This window comes from Dermacentor andersoni, chromosome 4 (genome assembly GCF_023375885.2).
Source record: "Dermacentor andersoni chromosome 4, qqDerAnde1_hic_scaffold, whole genome shotgun sequence".
Classification (NCBI taxonomy): domain Eukaryota; kingdom Metazoa; phylum Arthropoda; class Arachnida; order Ixodida; family Ixodidae; genus Dermacentor; species Dermacentor andersoni.
The window spans coordinates 205,170,834-205,188,684 of record NC_092817.1 but is presented as its reverse complement, the minus strand read 5'-3'; the positions used below and the strand labels follow the sequence as shown (position 1 = coordinate 205,188,684).

General features: G+C 45.7%; 1 protein-coding gene across 2 annotated transcripts in view; it reads right to left on the bottom strand.

Moving 5' to 3' along the window:
- The window catches only part of LOC126538380 (pseudouridine-5'-phosphate glycosidase-like), a 350,937-nt gene extending 333,717 nt beyond the window's left edge, over nt 1–17,220 (bottom strand). The window contains exons 1-2 of one of the 2 annotated variants that reach the window (XM_072288013.1): nt 17,070–17,220; nt 14,091–14,187 (exon numbers count right to left, since the gene is read on the bottom strand). In XM_072288013.1, coding sequence (XP_072144114.1) covers nt 14,091–14,181 — 91 coding nt within the window. In that variant the 5' untranslated portion in view covers nt 14,182–14,187; nt 17,070–17,220. The remainder of the gene's footprint in view (nt 1–14,090; nt 14,188–17,069) is intronic. The other variant, XM_072288014.1, reaches the window with a different exon arrangement.
- Between the last annotated feature and the right edge of the window lie 631 nt (nt 17,221–17,851).

Sequence of the window (17,851 nt, the reverse complement as noted above, 5' to 3'; positions counted from 1 at the left end):
GGCGAACTGTAACTTTCTTGTAACTAACTTCAATTGTCTCTGGAAGTGTGCAGCAGGTGAAAGTCAAAATGAGGTGCTTGGTGGGTAACTCTTGTCTTTTCTTATCTTAATTATTTGAACATTGGTCACGTTTTATTCGGAAAGGCCATTGAACATTTCTTCGAAAAGGTCCAAAAATTCGTGTCAGAAATCGTCGCACGCACTGTGTTCAGCGACCTTTGGGCTGAAATTGAGACGGGGATGTCTTCAAACGACACGATATTAGTCAGTTTACACACTTAAGCTCTGCTTTGGATTTCTAAGAGTACGCCACCGCTAGCAAGCTTTGTTACCTTATAGCTGGTCCCTATGACTTCTTTGAGACATCTTGCTACTGAGAACGGAGATATTTTTCTAGCCGGTTTTTCTGGCTTTTTACTATGTATCACGGGATACTTAGGGAAGACTTGTTTTTTTGGAAAGAAATCACCTGTGACATCCTTCCACCCTCTTTTGTGAGGGCGATCTGGTTTGGAGAGCAGAGGTGCCATTAGAAATTTCTATAGTTCGGCTGCGGTGCCTGCCACCCACCATAGACCCCTATAAGGGGACGGGAGATGAACTTGCAAGCAAGTCCTGCCCATGCTAGCTGTACAGCTCAACCATGACCGAATATGGCTCAACTCAGGACAGCTCGCCAGACAAGGTTCACCCTAGCCACCCGGAAAAAAGGAAAAAACCAAGAAGAGAGGAGGAGACGAGAGAGATGTGAGAAAGGAGATAGGAAAGTGAAAGATGGAGGGGGGCAGGGAAAGGGCGACTGCCGATTTCCCCCAGTCGGGTCAGGCCGGAGCTGCCGTCTACATGATGCGGAAGCCAAAGGAGTGTGTTGCTGCCGCTGAGGGGCGGTAAAGGTCCAAGCAGCCGGCATTGGCTCAACTCCTAGGATCCCCTTTTCCCCGGACACGGCTAAGCCGCGCAAGGTTAGACGTGGTAGGGTTGAACAATCGTGTGCTCGGGTACGTGGTGTCGCAACACACCAAACGCCTGCTGACCAGACGCCCCTCGGGCATAAGCGATGTAATGCTTTCGCATTAAAATCTTGCAGAAAAAGAACGATATGTTATAGTTATCGTACCCACGAGCTTATATTATACTCGCTGGAAGACATGCTACATGGAAAAAAAGTTAATGAATCAGCTAATGAGCAGCGCTTCGCCGCTATATCTTCTGTGTTGGAGCCTAGCACCATCCAGGGAATAGGGAAAGTGCAAATGCAGCACAAGGACAATTCTGGCAAAATCCTTATCAAGATGGGCGTCTTAGTTAACGAGATTAGCATTGAAACAATCTAGCGGCATACCGTATTGTAAACGCCGAAACCAATCATCTCTGAGGCATGTTTGCAGCTGGACTCTTCTGGATCTGTATTGTATTGTAAGTGACGTAATCTTTATTGTCTTTCTTCGGTTATTGATCAATGGCACATACCAAGTGGCACAGACCCAGTGACCCAAGTTGGCGTCAAATATGTTCATTGTAGAGTGGCAGAAACACAGTGGCACATACCATGTGAACTGAAAATGAAATGAAATTATGGGGTTTTACGTGCCAAAACCACTTCCTGATTATGAGGTACGCCGTAGTGGGGGACTCCGGAAATTTCGACCACCTGGGGTTCTTTAACGTGCATCTAAATCTAAGCACACGGGTGCTTTCGCATTTCGCCTCCATTGAAATGCGGTCGCTGTGGCCGGGATTCGATCCCGCGACCTCGCGCTCAGCAGCTACAATGTGAACTGAGTTTGCCTAAAAGAAGTTAATTGAAGAGCATAACATACTCGGTCTAACACACCCAAGCGGACCAACCTAATTGGGCGGTGTGTCTTGAAATAAGTTCCAACAAAACAGCAGCTCGATGCCCTGCCCCTCAGACGATCTACAACCCAGTAACCCATGCTGGCAAAAAAAAAAAACGGTTAGGTTAGATGGTAATGCGTTTATCATTTAAAACTGGAGCGACACAACGTACTGCTACCCTCAAAATCAGTTACGTATGAGACGTATACTTCAGCGGGACTGCTCTTTCGCGCTTCCCCTACAACACTCGGCGCCATTTGTCACTGCCGCTGCGAGAACGCCGGGAGTTGTTCCCTCAGTTGCCACGTACTCAGTGCCACATGCTCAGTGGCACCCCGCTCCCTCAGCACAGCAGCCCGATGGGCTATCCATTCGAGCACGAACTACCCAGTGACCCAGGTAGGCGGAAAGACGGTTAGAAGAAGCATACACAGATAGCTAGGTACTAATCACCAGAAAGTGGGTGAGGTACCCTAAGAATGTTAACAAATTAAAGCGAAAGAAAGACATTAGGACATAGGGAACTACGCTGACGGGGAGAATGACCCGGCAGGATTGGGTGGATGGGATGCAGAAAACCGAGCGTTGTTTGCCGGTAATTTTTTTCTAGTTCGAGCCTATGTTCAAGTTATGGTAACTTGATGTCTCCACAATAACACCTAGTCCCCATAACTTTACCATTGGCAACTCCACCCGATGCAATTCTCTTACAAACTGTATGAAAGAACTCTCGTGTGCGCGTACAACTTTTCAAAGGCTGCTCTTCGCCTAAACATCCACCTTCGTCAGGGCTTCCATACAAGTGGGACACATCTCTAATTTATGTATAGGTGGATGGGTCAAATATAAACTAAAACTTTTTTTAATGCGAATAGCATTATTTGCCTACTTAAGCCGTTTTGAGTCTACCTATCTAACTTGCCTCTTACGCCAGCCCAATGGTGCAATTTGTCTAGCTGCTTGAACCACCAGCTATGTGCTCCTGGTCGTGATGCCATTGCGGTAGTTCGATTGTCATCCTTGCAGTTTCGTGATATCTCATTTTCGCGATGCCGTCGTAGTCACGCCATTTTCCCCGACCCAGTGACCCTAGTTCAATAGCTTGGGCCACGAGCTACGGACTCGTAGTTAAGATATTATCGTGGTCGCTGCATTACCGTCACTCCACCGCTGTCCTCCGACCCTCGTCATTACGTCGTCGTCACGCCATCATCGTCATAATGTGGTCATGCGTTCGTTGTGAAACCGCCATAGTGATGCCGTCATTGCCTTTGAATGGACGTCATTCCAGCTTCGGGATCTGACTGCTGTCATGCTGTCGTCGTAAGCCTTTCTATCCGTCCCTGTAGCCCCAAGTTTGGTAATAAATTGGGAGGCATGTATTCGCCGTCGTGACGCCATCCTCGTCGTCGGTAGAAAATTGCCCTTCCAGCTTTGTCATCGGACCCTCGTCATGCCATCGTTTCCATACAGTGGCCGTCGTACTGTCGCCGTCACACTATCTTTTTATCAGCCTGATGACTTCATTAATATCATTCAGTTTTCACGCTGTCATTATGCCGCCTTCGTTGTTCCATCGACGCCACTCTGTCATTGCATTGCAATCACACTGTCATCATTCAATCATAATTATTAGCCATTTTCATGTCATCGTCGAACAGTTGCTATCATGCCTCCATTGTCCGACTGTCCTCGTCGTGCCATCATGGTCACTGCAGCTTCGCCATGCAACACTCGCCATGTCTTTGTCGTCATACAGGCTGTAATATAGTCATCTTCACGCCATTTTCATAGATTTGTCATCATCCCGTTGCCATGCTATCGAGATCAATTCATTGACCTAATACAGGCCTCGTCATGTATTTGTCATATCATCGTCGAGAGCCCATCGCGGTCGTTGCACTGTCATCATTGTAACTTCTACATCTGGCTCGCCATGCCGTCTTCGTCATACCATTGTCATGCCATCGTCGTAACGTCGTCATCATACACGCATCGTGATACAGTCATTGTCCCGCCATTGTGACCTTAAAATATCACCCCATTGTCCCCATACCATCGTCCTGTCGTCGTCATACATTCATCCTGCCTTCTTTATCATACCGTTGTCGGGATACCGGCGTGGTAGTTGCATGGTCATGTAACTTGAACCTCCAACTGCCGTCATGCCGTCGTCATCATACGGCCCTAATACTATTGTCTTCATGCCATCGTCGTCACGTTGTTGTTTCACTGTAGCGATCACGTCAGTATTGCCATGCCGCTGTCGTAATGCCATTTTCATCGATCTAAATTATGGGGCTTTACGTGCCAAAACCACTTTCTGATTATGAGGCACGCCGTAGTGGAGGACTCCGGAAATTTCGACCACCTGGGGATCTTTAACGTGCACCTAAATCTAAGTACAAGGGTGTTTTCGCATTTCGCCCCCATCAAAATGCGGCCGCCGTGGCCGGGACTTGATCTCCCGACCTCGTGCTCAGCAGCCCAACACCATAGCCACTGAGCAACCACGGCGGGTCCCCCAGAAAAACGCCATCTCACACGCAGACGACACTGGTCAAGTCATTCATAATAACCAATGCTGCGATATGCTAAATGACGTATTTGCAAAGTAGTTTTCAGATACCACTATCCCCTTAAAACCTGAATTACGCACTCGCACCTTCTTTCCGATGGATCCTATCGTGATAGACTCAGAGTAAAGCAACTGATCCGAGGCTTGAAGATTTCGTGCTGTTCTGGTGTTGAGATTAACTTGAAATTTTTGAAAAACACTAAAGTGTTCATCAGTCATTTTAGCCCACATTTTTACGCAGTCCCTACAGAACAGTACAGTGCCGCAGGACTGGAAGGTGGGTAAGATGGTCCCGTTTTTCAAAACTGGTAACGCTCACTCTGTTCTTAACTATAGACCAATCGCATTAACAAGTATCCCGTGTAAGCTATTAGAGCACACAAAATATTCTAACCTCATAGGCTTCCTTGAATCAAACTCATTTTTTAGTCCAGCTCGGCAAAGTTTTCGGAACCAGTATTCATGCGAAACGCAACTACTCTCTTACTAACAGCATAGCTTCCCCCCTCGACCACGCATCGATAATAGACTGCATATTTCTCGACTTTGCAAAAGCTTTCGATGAAGTCTCTCATCGCTTATTCCTTTTAAAATTACATACTCTAAACATTGACGCTTCCCTCGTGCAATGGATTGAATGTTTTCTTTCTAACCACTCTCAGATTGTACCAGCTAATAACTCATCCACATCCCCTTTAATATCCGGTGTTCCACAAGATTCCGTTTCGCCCCTTTATTATTCTTAATTTAGATGAATGACCTTCCCGAATATATTTCCTCATCCATAAAGCTTTCCGCCGATGACTGCGTTCTTTATCATCAAACTAACCCTCATGATAACCTTCCCTTGCAATCTGACCTTCACGCTATCTCTAATTGGTACAACAGTTGGCTAATGACTTTAAATGCTCCTAAATGCAAATTCATGACAATTTCTCACCGTACTAACAAGCCTTTACCCTTTTGCTACAGAATTAGCTCGATACCCGCTGAAAATGTCACTTTCCATAAATATGTTGGTGTTTACCTAACAAATAACTTTTCATTGCATGTTCATGTAAAGCATATCACGAACAATGCTAATCGCACTTTTGGTTACCTGCGGAGAAACTTTTCCCAAGCGCCAAAACATCCTAAGCTCACTTTGTACCTAACCTTATTGCGACGTAAGCTCGAATATGCCTCCGCAATATGGGATCCAACTGTGTGGATCCGATTGGCGATATTGAAGCAGTTCAAAATCGTGCAACGCGTGCTGCAAGTGTTTCCTCAATGAAATCGCAAATAGGTCTACCTAACTTGCATGTTCGAAGGAAGCTTTCCCGTCAATGTTTACTTCACAAAATTTATTTCGCTAACCAACTTCTAAAAAGTGAACTCTTCTCCAAACCAGCTTACTTAACACGTGTCGACCACACACATAAAGTTCATGCCCCATTCTGCCGCACAAACCCGTTTCTTCACTCTTTCTTGCCGAAAACTACAACAGATTCGAACCACCTGCCCCCATGCAGGGCCTGTATAGAAGATCCTGTGACCTTCAAAGGCGCGATGAAAAATTTACTGCATTTGTAGATGAAACACGTTAGCTTATCTTTATACTTAGAATAGTTTTTTAAAGCCCTGCACTATGTGCTTTCTTTGTTTTTTCTTGATTTCATTCGTAACTTTAGATTCTGTTCTTGTTCAACCATGTACCCGCCCCCTTTGTAACGCCCCAAAGGCCCTGAGGGTAAATAAACATTTTGACCTTTGTCAGGCCCTTGATGGTTCTCGCCCTGTTGCGACATCTGTACTGCGAACTTCACAAAGGGTGGGCTTATATGCTGGAGGATTTAGGGTAGCGACACGTTCACCTTAGCTGGCCTCTGCTGAGGATTCTAGCGCAATACGTCCTGGAGTGTGCCGAAGCGCTATAGAAGCGTTGTCGCAACTTGCGTGGCGGCCCATGCTGAAGGCACTTAAGTTGGGTTCGTTACTGGCCTAGCTTCACTTTCCCAACGAGGCATTCTTTTCTTACCAGATAAAGATTAGATAGGTTCCAACACCGGCCATATAGAAGTGTGTGCTCCCCTGAGCAGCTGCTTGACAATTTCAGGGGACGACATTATGACAAATATTCTTTGGCACCATTACCTGGTTCTTGAACATGCATGAAATTTCCCTCCTTAAAGCTGGGCACTCTCAGTTCTCTTTGCCTCCTTTATGTAACGCTGCTTCGCTAGCATACGTTCGCGTAGCTGGTACAATGCTGCAGAAGGCTAGACTGCGATATTTCTCGATATGCTAACGAAATCAACATCGATCCTGTAATGGCTCCAATGTAAGAGCAGCGCAGCGGAAACACCTGTGGTTGAGTGCGCAGTAACCTAATAAGCTTCCAAGTAATCGAAGAAAGCCAACCTGATGGTTGTCCCACTAACACAGAAAGTTGAATAAAATCCTTGATTTTGTGTTAAAACGTGGAACTAAGATATTTTTATGTGGGTAATACACTAAAGACACGCAGTGCTTGATATCTTTCTTCTTAAAAAAGTGCGGCAGGACCCATCTCACGATGACTGCCGACGCGAATGCGTGAGCATTCAATTTATGCAGAGACAACGTAATGCCAGCGTTGAAACGAGTAATATATGGGTGTATTGCAACGCGACTCCTCTCTCGCGCTTCCCTAAGAACACTCGGCGCCATCTAGCACCGCCACCGTCAAGCCTATGCATTGCCTCCGAAGCCCATCGCGCGCCGGCAAGTGTGAATGCTGTGAAATGCGTTATGCGACAACCGGGCTGCTCTCTCGCGCTGCTTTCTAAACACGCTGCGCCACCTAGCGGCACCACCGTGAAGCATGCGCGTAGCCTTCGACACGAGAAGCGTGGCGTGCCGGTGCCTGCAAACGCCGACAATTCTGCCCTAGCTTGCAGCACAACCAGTGGCACATACTCAGTGACACAAGTTAGTGAGAGGTTCATTGAAGAGTGTCACATACCCAGCACATTCATATCACAGCTCTCAAAAGCGTTGACGTGAAAGGTGCTCATTGAAAAGCGGCACGCACCCAGGGAACTTGTGGCGAAGCCTACTAATGCGTCGGGTTGTTGTTCTTCAGGAACAACTGTGATATGGGCTCGATTCCGCTAAGCGTCGAATAAATTTAAGAGACATTTTTCATCACTGTTAAGTGTCATATTCCCAGTGGCGCTTAAATAGGCACTCAAGCTGGTGTCAATGACGTTCATTCAAGAGCAGCGCGCACATAGCCAGTGGCCCAAGTCGGCCTGAAAGAGCTTCTTCGAGCATTGGTACCTGCGCAGTCTCGCGTCTACTGTGACCTATGTCGGCGTGAAAGAGGTTCGTTGAAGAGGGGCACATGTGTACTCAGGGACCCAAGTAGGCGGGAAGACTGATAGATAGCCACCGGAAAATGCGTGATATAACTCAAGAGTGCTAGCGCAGTAAAGGTTTTCAAACTGGAACTGCGGCCTGCTGCCCATGACGAGGTCTTTCGAGTAGCGCTTTCGCCTAAAAACAGTGATTAAAAAGTATCACTCGACTTCTCATGTAACTGTATTCGCAAAGCAAACAGCCGGCTATTTCCTTATAGCCCAACAACGTGATAATGGCACTGCTTGTTTCAGGTTGTTTGATTATTTCAAACAATGACCACTGAAAACTTTTGCTGGGCTCTCCTGGATGACTCGATTCATTGGAGCAATTGTTTCATTTATCGTTATTGTACAGCGTGAAAGATAAACGTGGAATGGACAAGTGACAAGGAAAAGCGCGGACTTCTAACTGAAGGTTTGTTATCAATGCGCCGAATTTACACAAGAGACTCTGCTGAATTACCCACAGAATGATACACATACCAGCATTGTACTGCCTTCAACATGTGTGTCCATATGCGTCCACCTCTATTTCACAAATCTTGTTTTGTTCTTGTGATGCCAGATTGACTTTTATGGGCCAAAGAAACTAGGTTGGCAATCGGTATATCGGCACAACTCTGTCCTCCCTGAAAATTATGCCAACGACAACGCAATTGCTGAAGCTGATGATACAGTTTCAACTTCTGTGGCATCACCTTTTCGGCTGGCCAACCTGTTTCAACGTAGTTGGCCACCAACTGTTGCGTGCCGTCTGTGTATGTTGCTGATAAGATTTGCACCTTGCTAACGTAAGATGAAACGAATGAAGTGACGTCTCCTACCTCTGGTGCTGAGGCTGTAGATAACCTGGACAACGCATCTACCGCATTCTCGCTCCCTCTTTGGTATACAATATCGAAAGTTGTCCATTTGGCGGTGAGTAGTGACCTCCTCCCATTGGTTCTAGACAAAAGCACGGTCACTAGTGCTTGGTGGTCGATCCCCAAAATAAAGCGCTTTCCCTGGAGGTAAGCATACCGGCGTTCACAGGAAAACAAGCACATCGTTAATGTCTATTTCTGCCCGCCCAGTACTTTCGTTCCTCAGTTATAAGAGACCTGGATGCGATAGCAATAATCACAAACTACTTTTCAGCTTGAAGATTTAAGAAAGCAGCCAAGACTTTTTCAGAAGCATCTTGCCACCACGTCAGGCAGCAGGGGTTGATCAATTGAATCCCTTCCCATGTTAACAGATCACATTTGACTCTCCTTTCTGCATTATCCTCGTGAAATGGTTGACCTGGATGGAGGAGCCTGCGGAGAGATTCCACAATATCCTGGTATTGTGGCACAAACCGAAAATAAAGACCTGCGAGTGCTGGAATTGGGTTGAGTGCTGTCACGACTTTTGATTGGGTGCATGTTGAATAGCATTACCATAGAATGCATAGAAGCAAAGCCCTCCTTTCTCCAGCAGGGACACCCACCGAGAAGGGGCGCTAGGCGTCTCGCGTGCCTTATGTGCCCCATTTATGTGCATGCGCAGCGTAAATGAATGTGGTAGAATGCAAGATCTCTTCTGTCACACCTGGAAGGATGCGCCGGGCCGCGCAATGAAAGCCATAGAAGTCGGGAGCCAATCGATTTTTATACTTCGAGACAGCACCAGCGATAGGCCAGAGGCAAAATTGCGTGTTTGAAGGCCTTGTTTTTGCTTCCTTATGAAAGTTGAGACTAAGCTTCAATGCAGTTGCCAGGAAGCGGCCAAATATCGCTAATAACCATGCGGTCAACCTAGGCGGCCACCTGCAATACGCAAATGACCGCCGCCGCATCTCGTTTACTCCGCTGCTTAGTCACACCACGTGATGAAACGTGAAGGCCCCTACACAGCAGAGTGTGGGTGTAAGCCAGTTGATTATTCATGATTTTGGGAAGTTACCGCAAGCAAAGGACGAGACTTGAAAAAAGGGACAACCTGAAGTGGTACTGAAAACTGGTGATTTAATGAAATGAACGCCAAGCTTATCGAGATGAGACACAATTGTGCCCCCGAAAACCAACGTAAAAACCAAAAAGCACAGAGTGACCTTGAACAGGGGTGCGATACAAATAAGAAAACATGACAGACTGAGGCCCTGAAAATGTGTGTATCACATGGAAAGAAACAATTCTTTCTGAGAAACGGCAACTGACAGCTAGCTAACGCAATCACAATCCACGCTCAAAGCAGACAATTTGTTCTGCCAATAATCTCAGTCTTTGAAAACAAAGGGGAGCAGCCCAAGCAACTACGGCAATCAATAGTCAAGTTCGACCCTCCAGTAGCCCCTAAGGGAGCGTTCATGATTACGCAAGTGAATGTTAACGCTCCTACCGGTTTTCCCAACGTAGTATCTGCCGCACTCTAGTGGAATGCTATATATTACAAGTCTCGAGCAAGGCACATGCGAATTTGTATGCTTGATTTCACAGGTGGCCGAGCCCGTGCTTCCTCTTTCTAGCATGTTACACAACTCGGAATTTTACAAGGTACTGCAAGGACAACATCAACCCTATATTTACTAGTAATCTTTTTAAGATTATGGGGAACTTCATGTATGTAGGGACGTACTGTAAAATTCTTCCTACTAGCCTGTTCATTGATGTATCTTTGTCCTTTTTCGAAGCTTGACAAGCTGACTCGGCAAATGAAAGCGAAAGAATGCTCGCAAAACGCCCTTTCCAGTAGTCCCACTTGATGAAAACTAGAAAGCTGTTGTGGTGATATGATTTTAAAAGCGATGAACTAAAACATGACGAGGCCATAGCCCGCTTTATAAGCTTTGAATGAGATGAATCGAAAGGCATCCACATCAACATCACCATCAACAGTCAACATCAATTGTCAGTACCGCTAGAGTGGCTAGAATCCGGAAGTGTTATGCACGCTCCGGCTCGCGCGTGGCACTTTGGAAGGTAACTACCAGGGGGCGCTGCAACACACATACAAGTGAATGTGAAGACGCCTGCCCAGCGGTCGATTTAGACACAACTGGCCTCCTTGAAGCCCTTCGGTTCAGCGAGAGTAGTGGAAAAGTAAACATGTCCGCAATAGGGATTAGTAAGAGGCAATTAGATGATTGGTGGAAGAAAAGAAGGGAACCGACAAAAAACAGACGTACAAAAGCAAAGTGCGCAACAGGAGATCAGAAAATGTGGTTGTGGGAGTTTACAGGGTCTTTTCTTTTCTTCTTTGTTAACGTAGGTAGGACATTAGGCAGTATAATAGCAAGAGCTTGGTGGCGCAACCTACCGCGCCGTACCAGGGGACGCTCATAACATCCATCCATCCATCACGTCGGCCGCGACGGTGGCTAGCGGCCGCAGCGCAGGGGCCCTGCGTGGAGTGCGATCCGCGCGCGAATTCAGGAATGCAATAGCAAATCGGAGCTTCGATAGATATATATATGCTCGCTCGTGCATGGCTGCAAATTGCTGTAGAATAGAATAGCCCCTTAAGAATTAAAAGGCGCTGATGTAACAATCCGATTGAGTGCGCGTGGATGGCAGTATGTAGCTTGCCGTAGTAACTCATGGTAACTCATAATCCCCAGTGGCAACTCGGAAGTAAGCGTTTTATTTTCAAGACACTGCTTACGCAAGCAACTAATTTTTTGAAGATCGGCTAAGAATCCGAAACCATACTCAGTAATCGATGATGTTTTGCTACGCGACACACCTGAGCTGGAGTTCTTTTTTTCAAGAGAACAAAAGACAGTTTATTTAAATTGTTTACAAGCAGTTCAAACAGAACGTTGTCAGCCTCTGCTAAGTGACCCGCCTGAGCTTGAACTGCTTTTCAAGGAAGACGCGCTCTCTTTCTTGAGTGCCTACGCGTAGAAGCGCAAACGCGTGACCAAAAAAATTTATAAGCTGGTTGGTGACGTTGGGGACATGCTGTGCACATCCTAGCATGGCGTAATTTTTTTCAGGCAGAAGACAAGCTTTTCCAAGCTGTCACTGTGCAGCTCGTTGTAACTGAACCACCTCGGAAAAGTTGTTTCACGGACGTCTACATATGAGAAGAGCTTCTCAGAAGGGTATATGAGGCCCCGCAGAACTTGAACATCGCCAGCTGTTCGTTGGCTCCGTCGGCGGAAACAAGGAACTCGTCGAAGCATTCCTTGCACGCAGCCTTCAAGACTGTTTTGCGTGCAACATACTCTGTCATGTTTAAGACGAAACCGGGAATCACTTAATTTTTCAGGGTACTCATGGTCGGGAAGCATTGTAGACTTCTTTATCATGTGAGAAGCTTCTTCTACCTTCCCACTATGGCTTGCATCCTCACCACCGAGGAGAAAGGACAGATCACCCCCTTTAGAGTTGCCGCTGCTGAGAGCTTTGACCAAGTCCTACAAACTGAGGCAGTTCACGATGAGCAAGAATTAGCCAGAAGTGGGATGGTCGTTGCAATCAGAAAATTGCTTAGTGACACCAAACAATTTCTCGCGGCAGTCTTGGCTCAGCCGGCACGTCAGCAGCTTCTCACAAAGGTACTTCATTAAATCAAGCATGGCCTCAAGGGTGAACCCCTTGCAGTGCTTGCTGAAAGAAATCCAGCTGGTGAAGTTCCCGCGTGACCCTCCCATCGGTTTAGGCAGTCTAATACATCCTTAATGTGCCTTTCATGTACAGAGTCAGTTTTAAACCCTTCAGATGGAATCCGTGCTGTCATTGCTTTTACTAGCTTCCACATCCGCAGAACAAAGGCTTGAGTTGGGATGGGTTCACCCCCGTACTTCTTTATTTGCTGCTTGTAGAAAAACAGGCCCCGAAGCACCTGCGGACTGAAAAGGTGCGTTGCCAGGATTACCTTTATCTTTTCAAAGTTATTAAGGCGCACGTGAGCAACGGTGATCTTCGGGTAAGTGGACACTTGTCCTCCTTGCGTGATGCTCTGATGTGCTCAGTAGAAACAGAACCTTCACGTCTTTTGTACCTTGCTTTAAGAAGGCCATATCGAACACATTTTATCAGGTGCAGAAAATCCGAAATGAAGAAGAGGCATCTTCTTGTGCCAACAGGATATGGTGCAGAAAATCCGAAATGAAGAAGAGGCATCTTCTTGTGCCAACAGGATATGGTGCAGATGGCTTTATGAACGTCGAGGAACCAGAAATCCCCAAAAGGCGCCATGTCCATGTCCATGTCCTTACTCGTCCGTGTCTTTTTTAGCGCAATTCCCTTCTTTAAGAACTAATCTGTGTTTCATCATGGTTTGGAGCAAATAAACTTACACTCAACAAAGCTAACACTCTACATGATTTTTCATTCTAGGCATAGTCATGTTAACAGTGCACCTCCGCAAATATGTCTTGAATAGCACTCTGGAGCAGGTGTATACAATTAAATATCTAGGCGTGACACTAGACAGTAGTTTAAACTGGAAGCCACACATTGATAATGTATGTTCGAAGCTAGCGTCAGCGTGTTATCGGCTCCTAAAGGCGAGGGCATGCTTCGATATTTCGGTACTGAAAATAATCAACTTTTCTCTCTTTCATTGTCATATCACATACTGTTGCGTATCATGGTCGTCCACATTTAAAACATATTTAAATCCAATTTCGCGCTTACAAAAAAAGAGCGGTGCGGATAATGACGTTTTCTAATCCATTCAAATCCAGCTGTCATTTATTTTGCAGGTTGAAAATACTTCCCTTTACCCTATCCTCCGAAATGAAAATTGCTATTTTATTGAATAACATAATATGTCGAAATCACTCATTGTCGTTTAGTATATTTGGGATTCCTATACGAAATGCTAGATACGCTACAAACATAAATTTTAATTTACCAGTTGCCCGAAACACATACGGTCAAAGACTAATTATGTATCATGGTACAAAAATATGGAACGCCTTACCAATGGAAGTGAAGAGTGCCAGTAACTTTTTGTTTTCCATAAAAAGATTATATCTCTCAAAAATTAGTTAAGAATGTTGCTCTGTCTTTGGTGATATTTTTTCAGTAATACTATTCTATTGTTGCACTGACGTATGTTTTCTTTTTTCCCTCTTGTTTCTCATCCTGTACAATTATGTATAATCAATATGCATTTGTTCATCACCGTCCAGATCGCCGTAGCGCATACGCAGGTATGCCACATGGGCCCACCCTAGCCTTGGCTGTGGGCCCAGCAGTTTGCTTATGTTGATGTACAAATTTATGATGAAACAAATAACGTCTAAATGTCTGAAAAAATGTCTAAATACATTAGGGCAAGCAGTTTTAGTCCGCTGCACACAGTCAGTAGCTTACCATTAGAAACGAATCGTCGCTGTATGGTGGGTTTAGGCGAACTGCAAGCCCAGCGCCGAATAATGATGCTCAATCCCGTTCGCAGAGGCATGTTCGTCTGAAAATATCGAGCATGCAAGCATAGATGAAGTTATAGCAACCTTGCTCTTTCAGGTCGATTTGCATTTAAGTATTACCGGTGACATATTTCTGCATATGGCCACGTTTTTTTTTTTTCAGAAACCCGGTAAATGTCTCCTGCGTGAACGAAAAGCATGTTATTTAACGACGAACTGAAGACAGTTGAAGTGTGAAAAAACCCTGTTGTCGGTGGCCCGGAACTAATTGGTATGATAAGCTGAAATATTTCACTGGTCCAGATAAACAGGAAGAGTCAAATGCACACTATGAGCTATATAACCTTGTAATGGGTATGATCTACCTCCGCCAAAATGCACAGAGGTATCTGTCAGTGCTAGCATATAATGTACACGGCTTCAATGGCGTCTGACATTCTCAGCTAGCATATACCATCTGGAACGAAGAAAGCCAAGGCCATTGCTTATGACTGATCGAATTTGCAAAACTGTCCATTGTTAGATACACCAGAGATTCGTTGTTTTTTTTACTTGCAGTCGAAGGGCGCACACATCCGTGGCATCGCACAAAAGCATCAAAGTTGTCGCATTTCGCTTTTCAATTATTTACATTTTATTTTCTTATAAATAATTTTGTTTGATATATACTTCTCGGAATAAATCACATCTCCCTTATTCCCGAGAAAGTATGCTGCAGGTCACAACCCTTCTTCGCTACTAAAGAAATAAACTTCATCTCTCATCAAGTCAGCGGGTGTGTGATTTCCCATCGTGGCTGACTACGGGCACAACTTGTAGCTATGCATGATTTAAATAAGCATGGCCGTACTAACAAACAAAATACGCATTTCCAGAAACAAAGTTTTCTTATTAAACCATTAAACTACTTGAGTGATATTCTTGCGTGGCTCGAGAAAGTATACAAGCGTGACTGTTCCATTGTCTTATTTCTATGTTGCCACTTATTGCGACCTGTTACGTGGCGTACATCAGCTTCCAATACGTTACTTTTTGCTGTTCATTATACTTCTGTGGGAGTGGCCACAGGCGACTTTTCCGACGCTGCTCGACTGTTCTCTCAAACCAAATTTTCCTGAAAAAATGCTGAGACACCTCTCCATTGTTTACAAATGAATGTGGCGTTCAAATCGAATGTTCCATAACAAGTAGCAAGTAAATTGCTAGCCAGTTTGCAGCGCCGCCGCCGCTACAACCTCTAGGCTAGTCTTGTGACAATTTATAAGAAAACGTTGTATCTGCAGCTGCAAAATCTGATATCTCGTTCTCAAAGAAAATGTTGAACTGTATAACTTATTTGGGCCTGACGTAGATTTTTCGTGTGTAAGGTTGCGTTTTGCTAGATAATACACAACTGAGAAATCACTCTTTGCAGTGACTGTACAGTTTTCTCTAATATTTCGTGCGCTGCACTGTCTTACCAAGAAATAAAGGTTTAAAAAACTGTTACGCTTCGAGACTTCATCGTAGTGTCTACGCGGGTGACAAAGTGACTGTTCCTTAGCCAAGGCATGGCTTCTGACACAACCACTCATTTCTTTTATTTGCCCAGCATGAAAGCAAGGCAGATTACTAGGCAAGTTTGCGACATTTCCTGCAGTTCATTTAAACGCACGAAACACAAACTCAGATCGTCAAACATTCCATAAGTACACCTGCGATATTAAGCACAGAAATTACGCAACAAGACACGGCAAGTGAATCACGCATTCAGAGCTTCAGCTGGTCCTGCTGTAGCTCCAGCTACAGTTCCCGCAAAAACATTTAGACGCTTAACATGCATAAAAGCTTAGCTCCTAGTGTCAATACGATAACTCGGCAATTTGTGAACTCAAACGGCAGCATGACCGGTGAACCCATGTCATCAAAGAACTTCTTGAAATTCGTGCGCTATATATGCGGTATTAAATTTGTGCTATGCGACGTCCCTTCACTAATTCGCGTAAATGCGCCCATCAGAATTCGGAAAAACTGCTTTATTGCGCCGACTTGTAATAATAATATATGGGGTTTTGAAGAAGGGTAAAAAGAAGGACACCGACCACTGAATGAATACAAGAAAAGACGTTTCGGCTCCCCTGACGGGAGCCTTGTTCACAATGAAATCAATGGCGTGCGATACAATGTTTATATGGTTTTAAAATATGATGTAAGCAGCGCGTGTAGATGGGGGGGAGGGTTCCGTCATTCCGGTTGAGGGTGTTATCTGTCATTTGGATGACAGATAGAAGCCCGACAGAAGCCCGACCAGACGGGCTTCCGTCAAAACCTCGACAAGCACGCCATTGATTTCATTGTGAACAAGGCTCCCGTCAGGGGAGCCGAAACGTCTTTTCTTGTATTCATTCAGTGGTCGGTGTCCTTCTTTTTACCCTTCTTCATGATGCCTCCCGACCAGACGGGCTTCCGTCAAAACCTCGACTTTATATGGGGTTTTACGTGCCAAAACCACTTTCTGATTATGAGGCACGCCGTAGTGGGGGACTCCGGAAATTTTGACCACCTGGGGTTCTTTTACGTGCACCTAAATCTAAGCACACGGGTAATTTCGCATTTCGCCCCCATCGAAATGCGGCCGCCGTGGCCAGGATTCGATCCCGCGACCTCGTGCTCAGCAGCCTAACACCATAGCCACTGAGCAACCACGGCGGGTGCGCCGACTTCTGCTTTGTTACTGCGCTTTTTTTTTTTAATACCTTGGAAACGCAACAAATGAATCTTTTGCACGAAGTGCAATGGCACAAAAGTTTCCTTCTGTTGGCACGCTGTACTACTTGTCCGGGCTTGCTAAACCCATTTCGCAGTTGCACTTCGTTTCCTTCTGTAAATGCGCTTAGCAACAGCTTTTCCGCGCGTCAAATATTGAAGGAAACGTTGTACTTACAAATGTTCGTCTCCGGCACACTGTCAACTGCTACGGTGCCTAAGTGGGCGCAGTGCGGGTACAGCGTTGTTCGAGAGAGCTGTCAAGGGCTGCGGGGTGGAAAGCGTGGAGCGCGACAAAGCAGTGAACGCGACCGCGGTCACAAGCGATTGCTCGGCTATCTTCCGCCGCGAGTGCGAAGAAAGGGAAGCACAGATAGGAAGCGCGGGCGGCGAGGGGCTGTGATAACAGCCTTCAGCAAAAGCGAAACGCTCGAAAGCCAGCACCGCGCCACAGCAAAGTTGGCAACGTGTCACGGGGCACGCGTGGGATCCGCAACAAAAACTATTTACGCTCTGCGGCCGCGTCGCCCGCTGTTTACCGTCCTTTTCGACGCTCCTTGTCGTTGTTCGGCTGACATCGCCGAAGATGCAAAGTCAAAGACACAAAAGACATGGATACGGTATTCGCATACAAGTGTACTTTAGGCCCCCAACGTTACCGGCCTTTCTGCGCATACTTGGAGTGATCAGTCTTTTGTACCGAAAATGTACGGGAATAGACTGTTTAACTGGTTTATAGCGAACAGCAGTTATGAATTGAAGAATGGGTTGAACGCATTTATCTATTCAGAAAATTTTCACCAATTTTGTTAAAAGAAATCATACGGTGGTGTGGCGAATCGAGCCAGCGTTTCGGTGCCCTCAAACTGAGCCCTCCAAACACTGCTCCACGTACACCTTCAATTGCCAGAAACCATTATGCAATAGGAAATGGGCTTGCCGTGCACTTCTCCGGTTGAG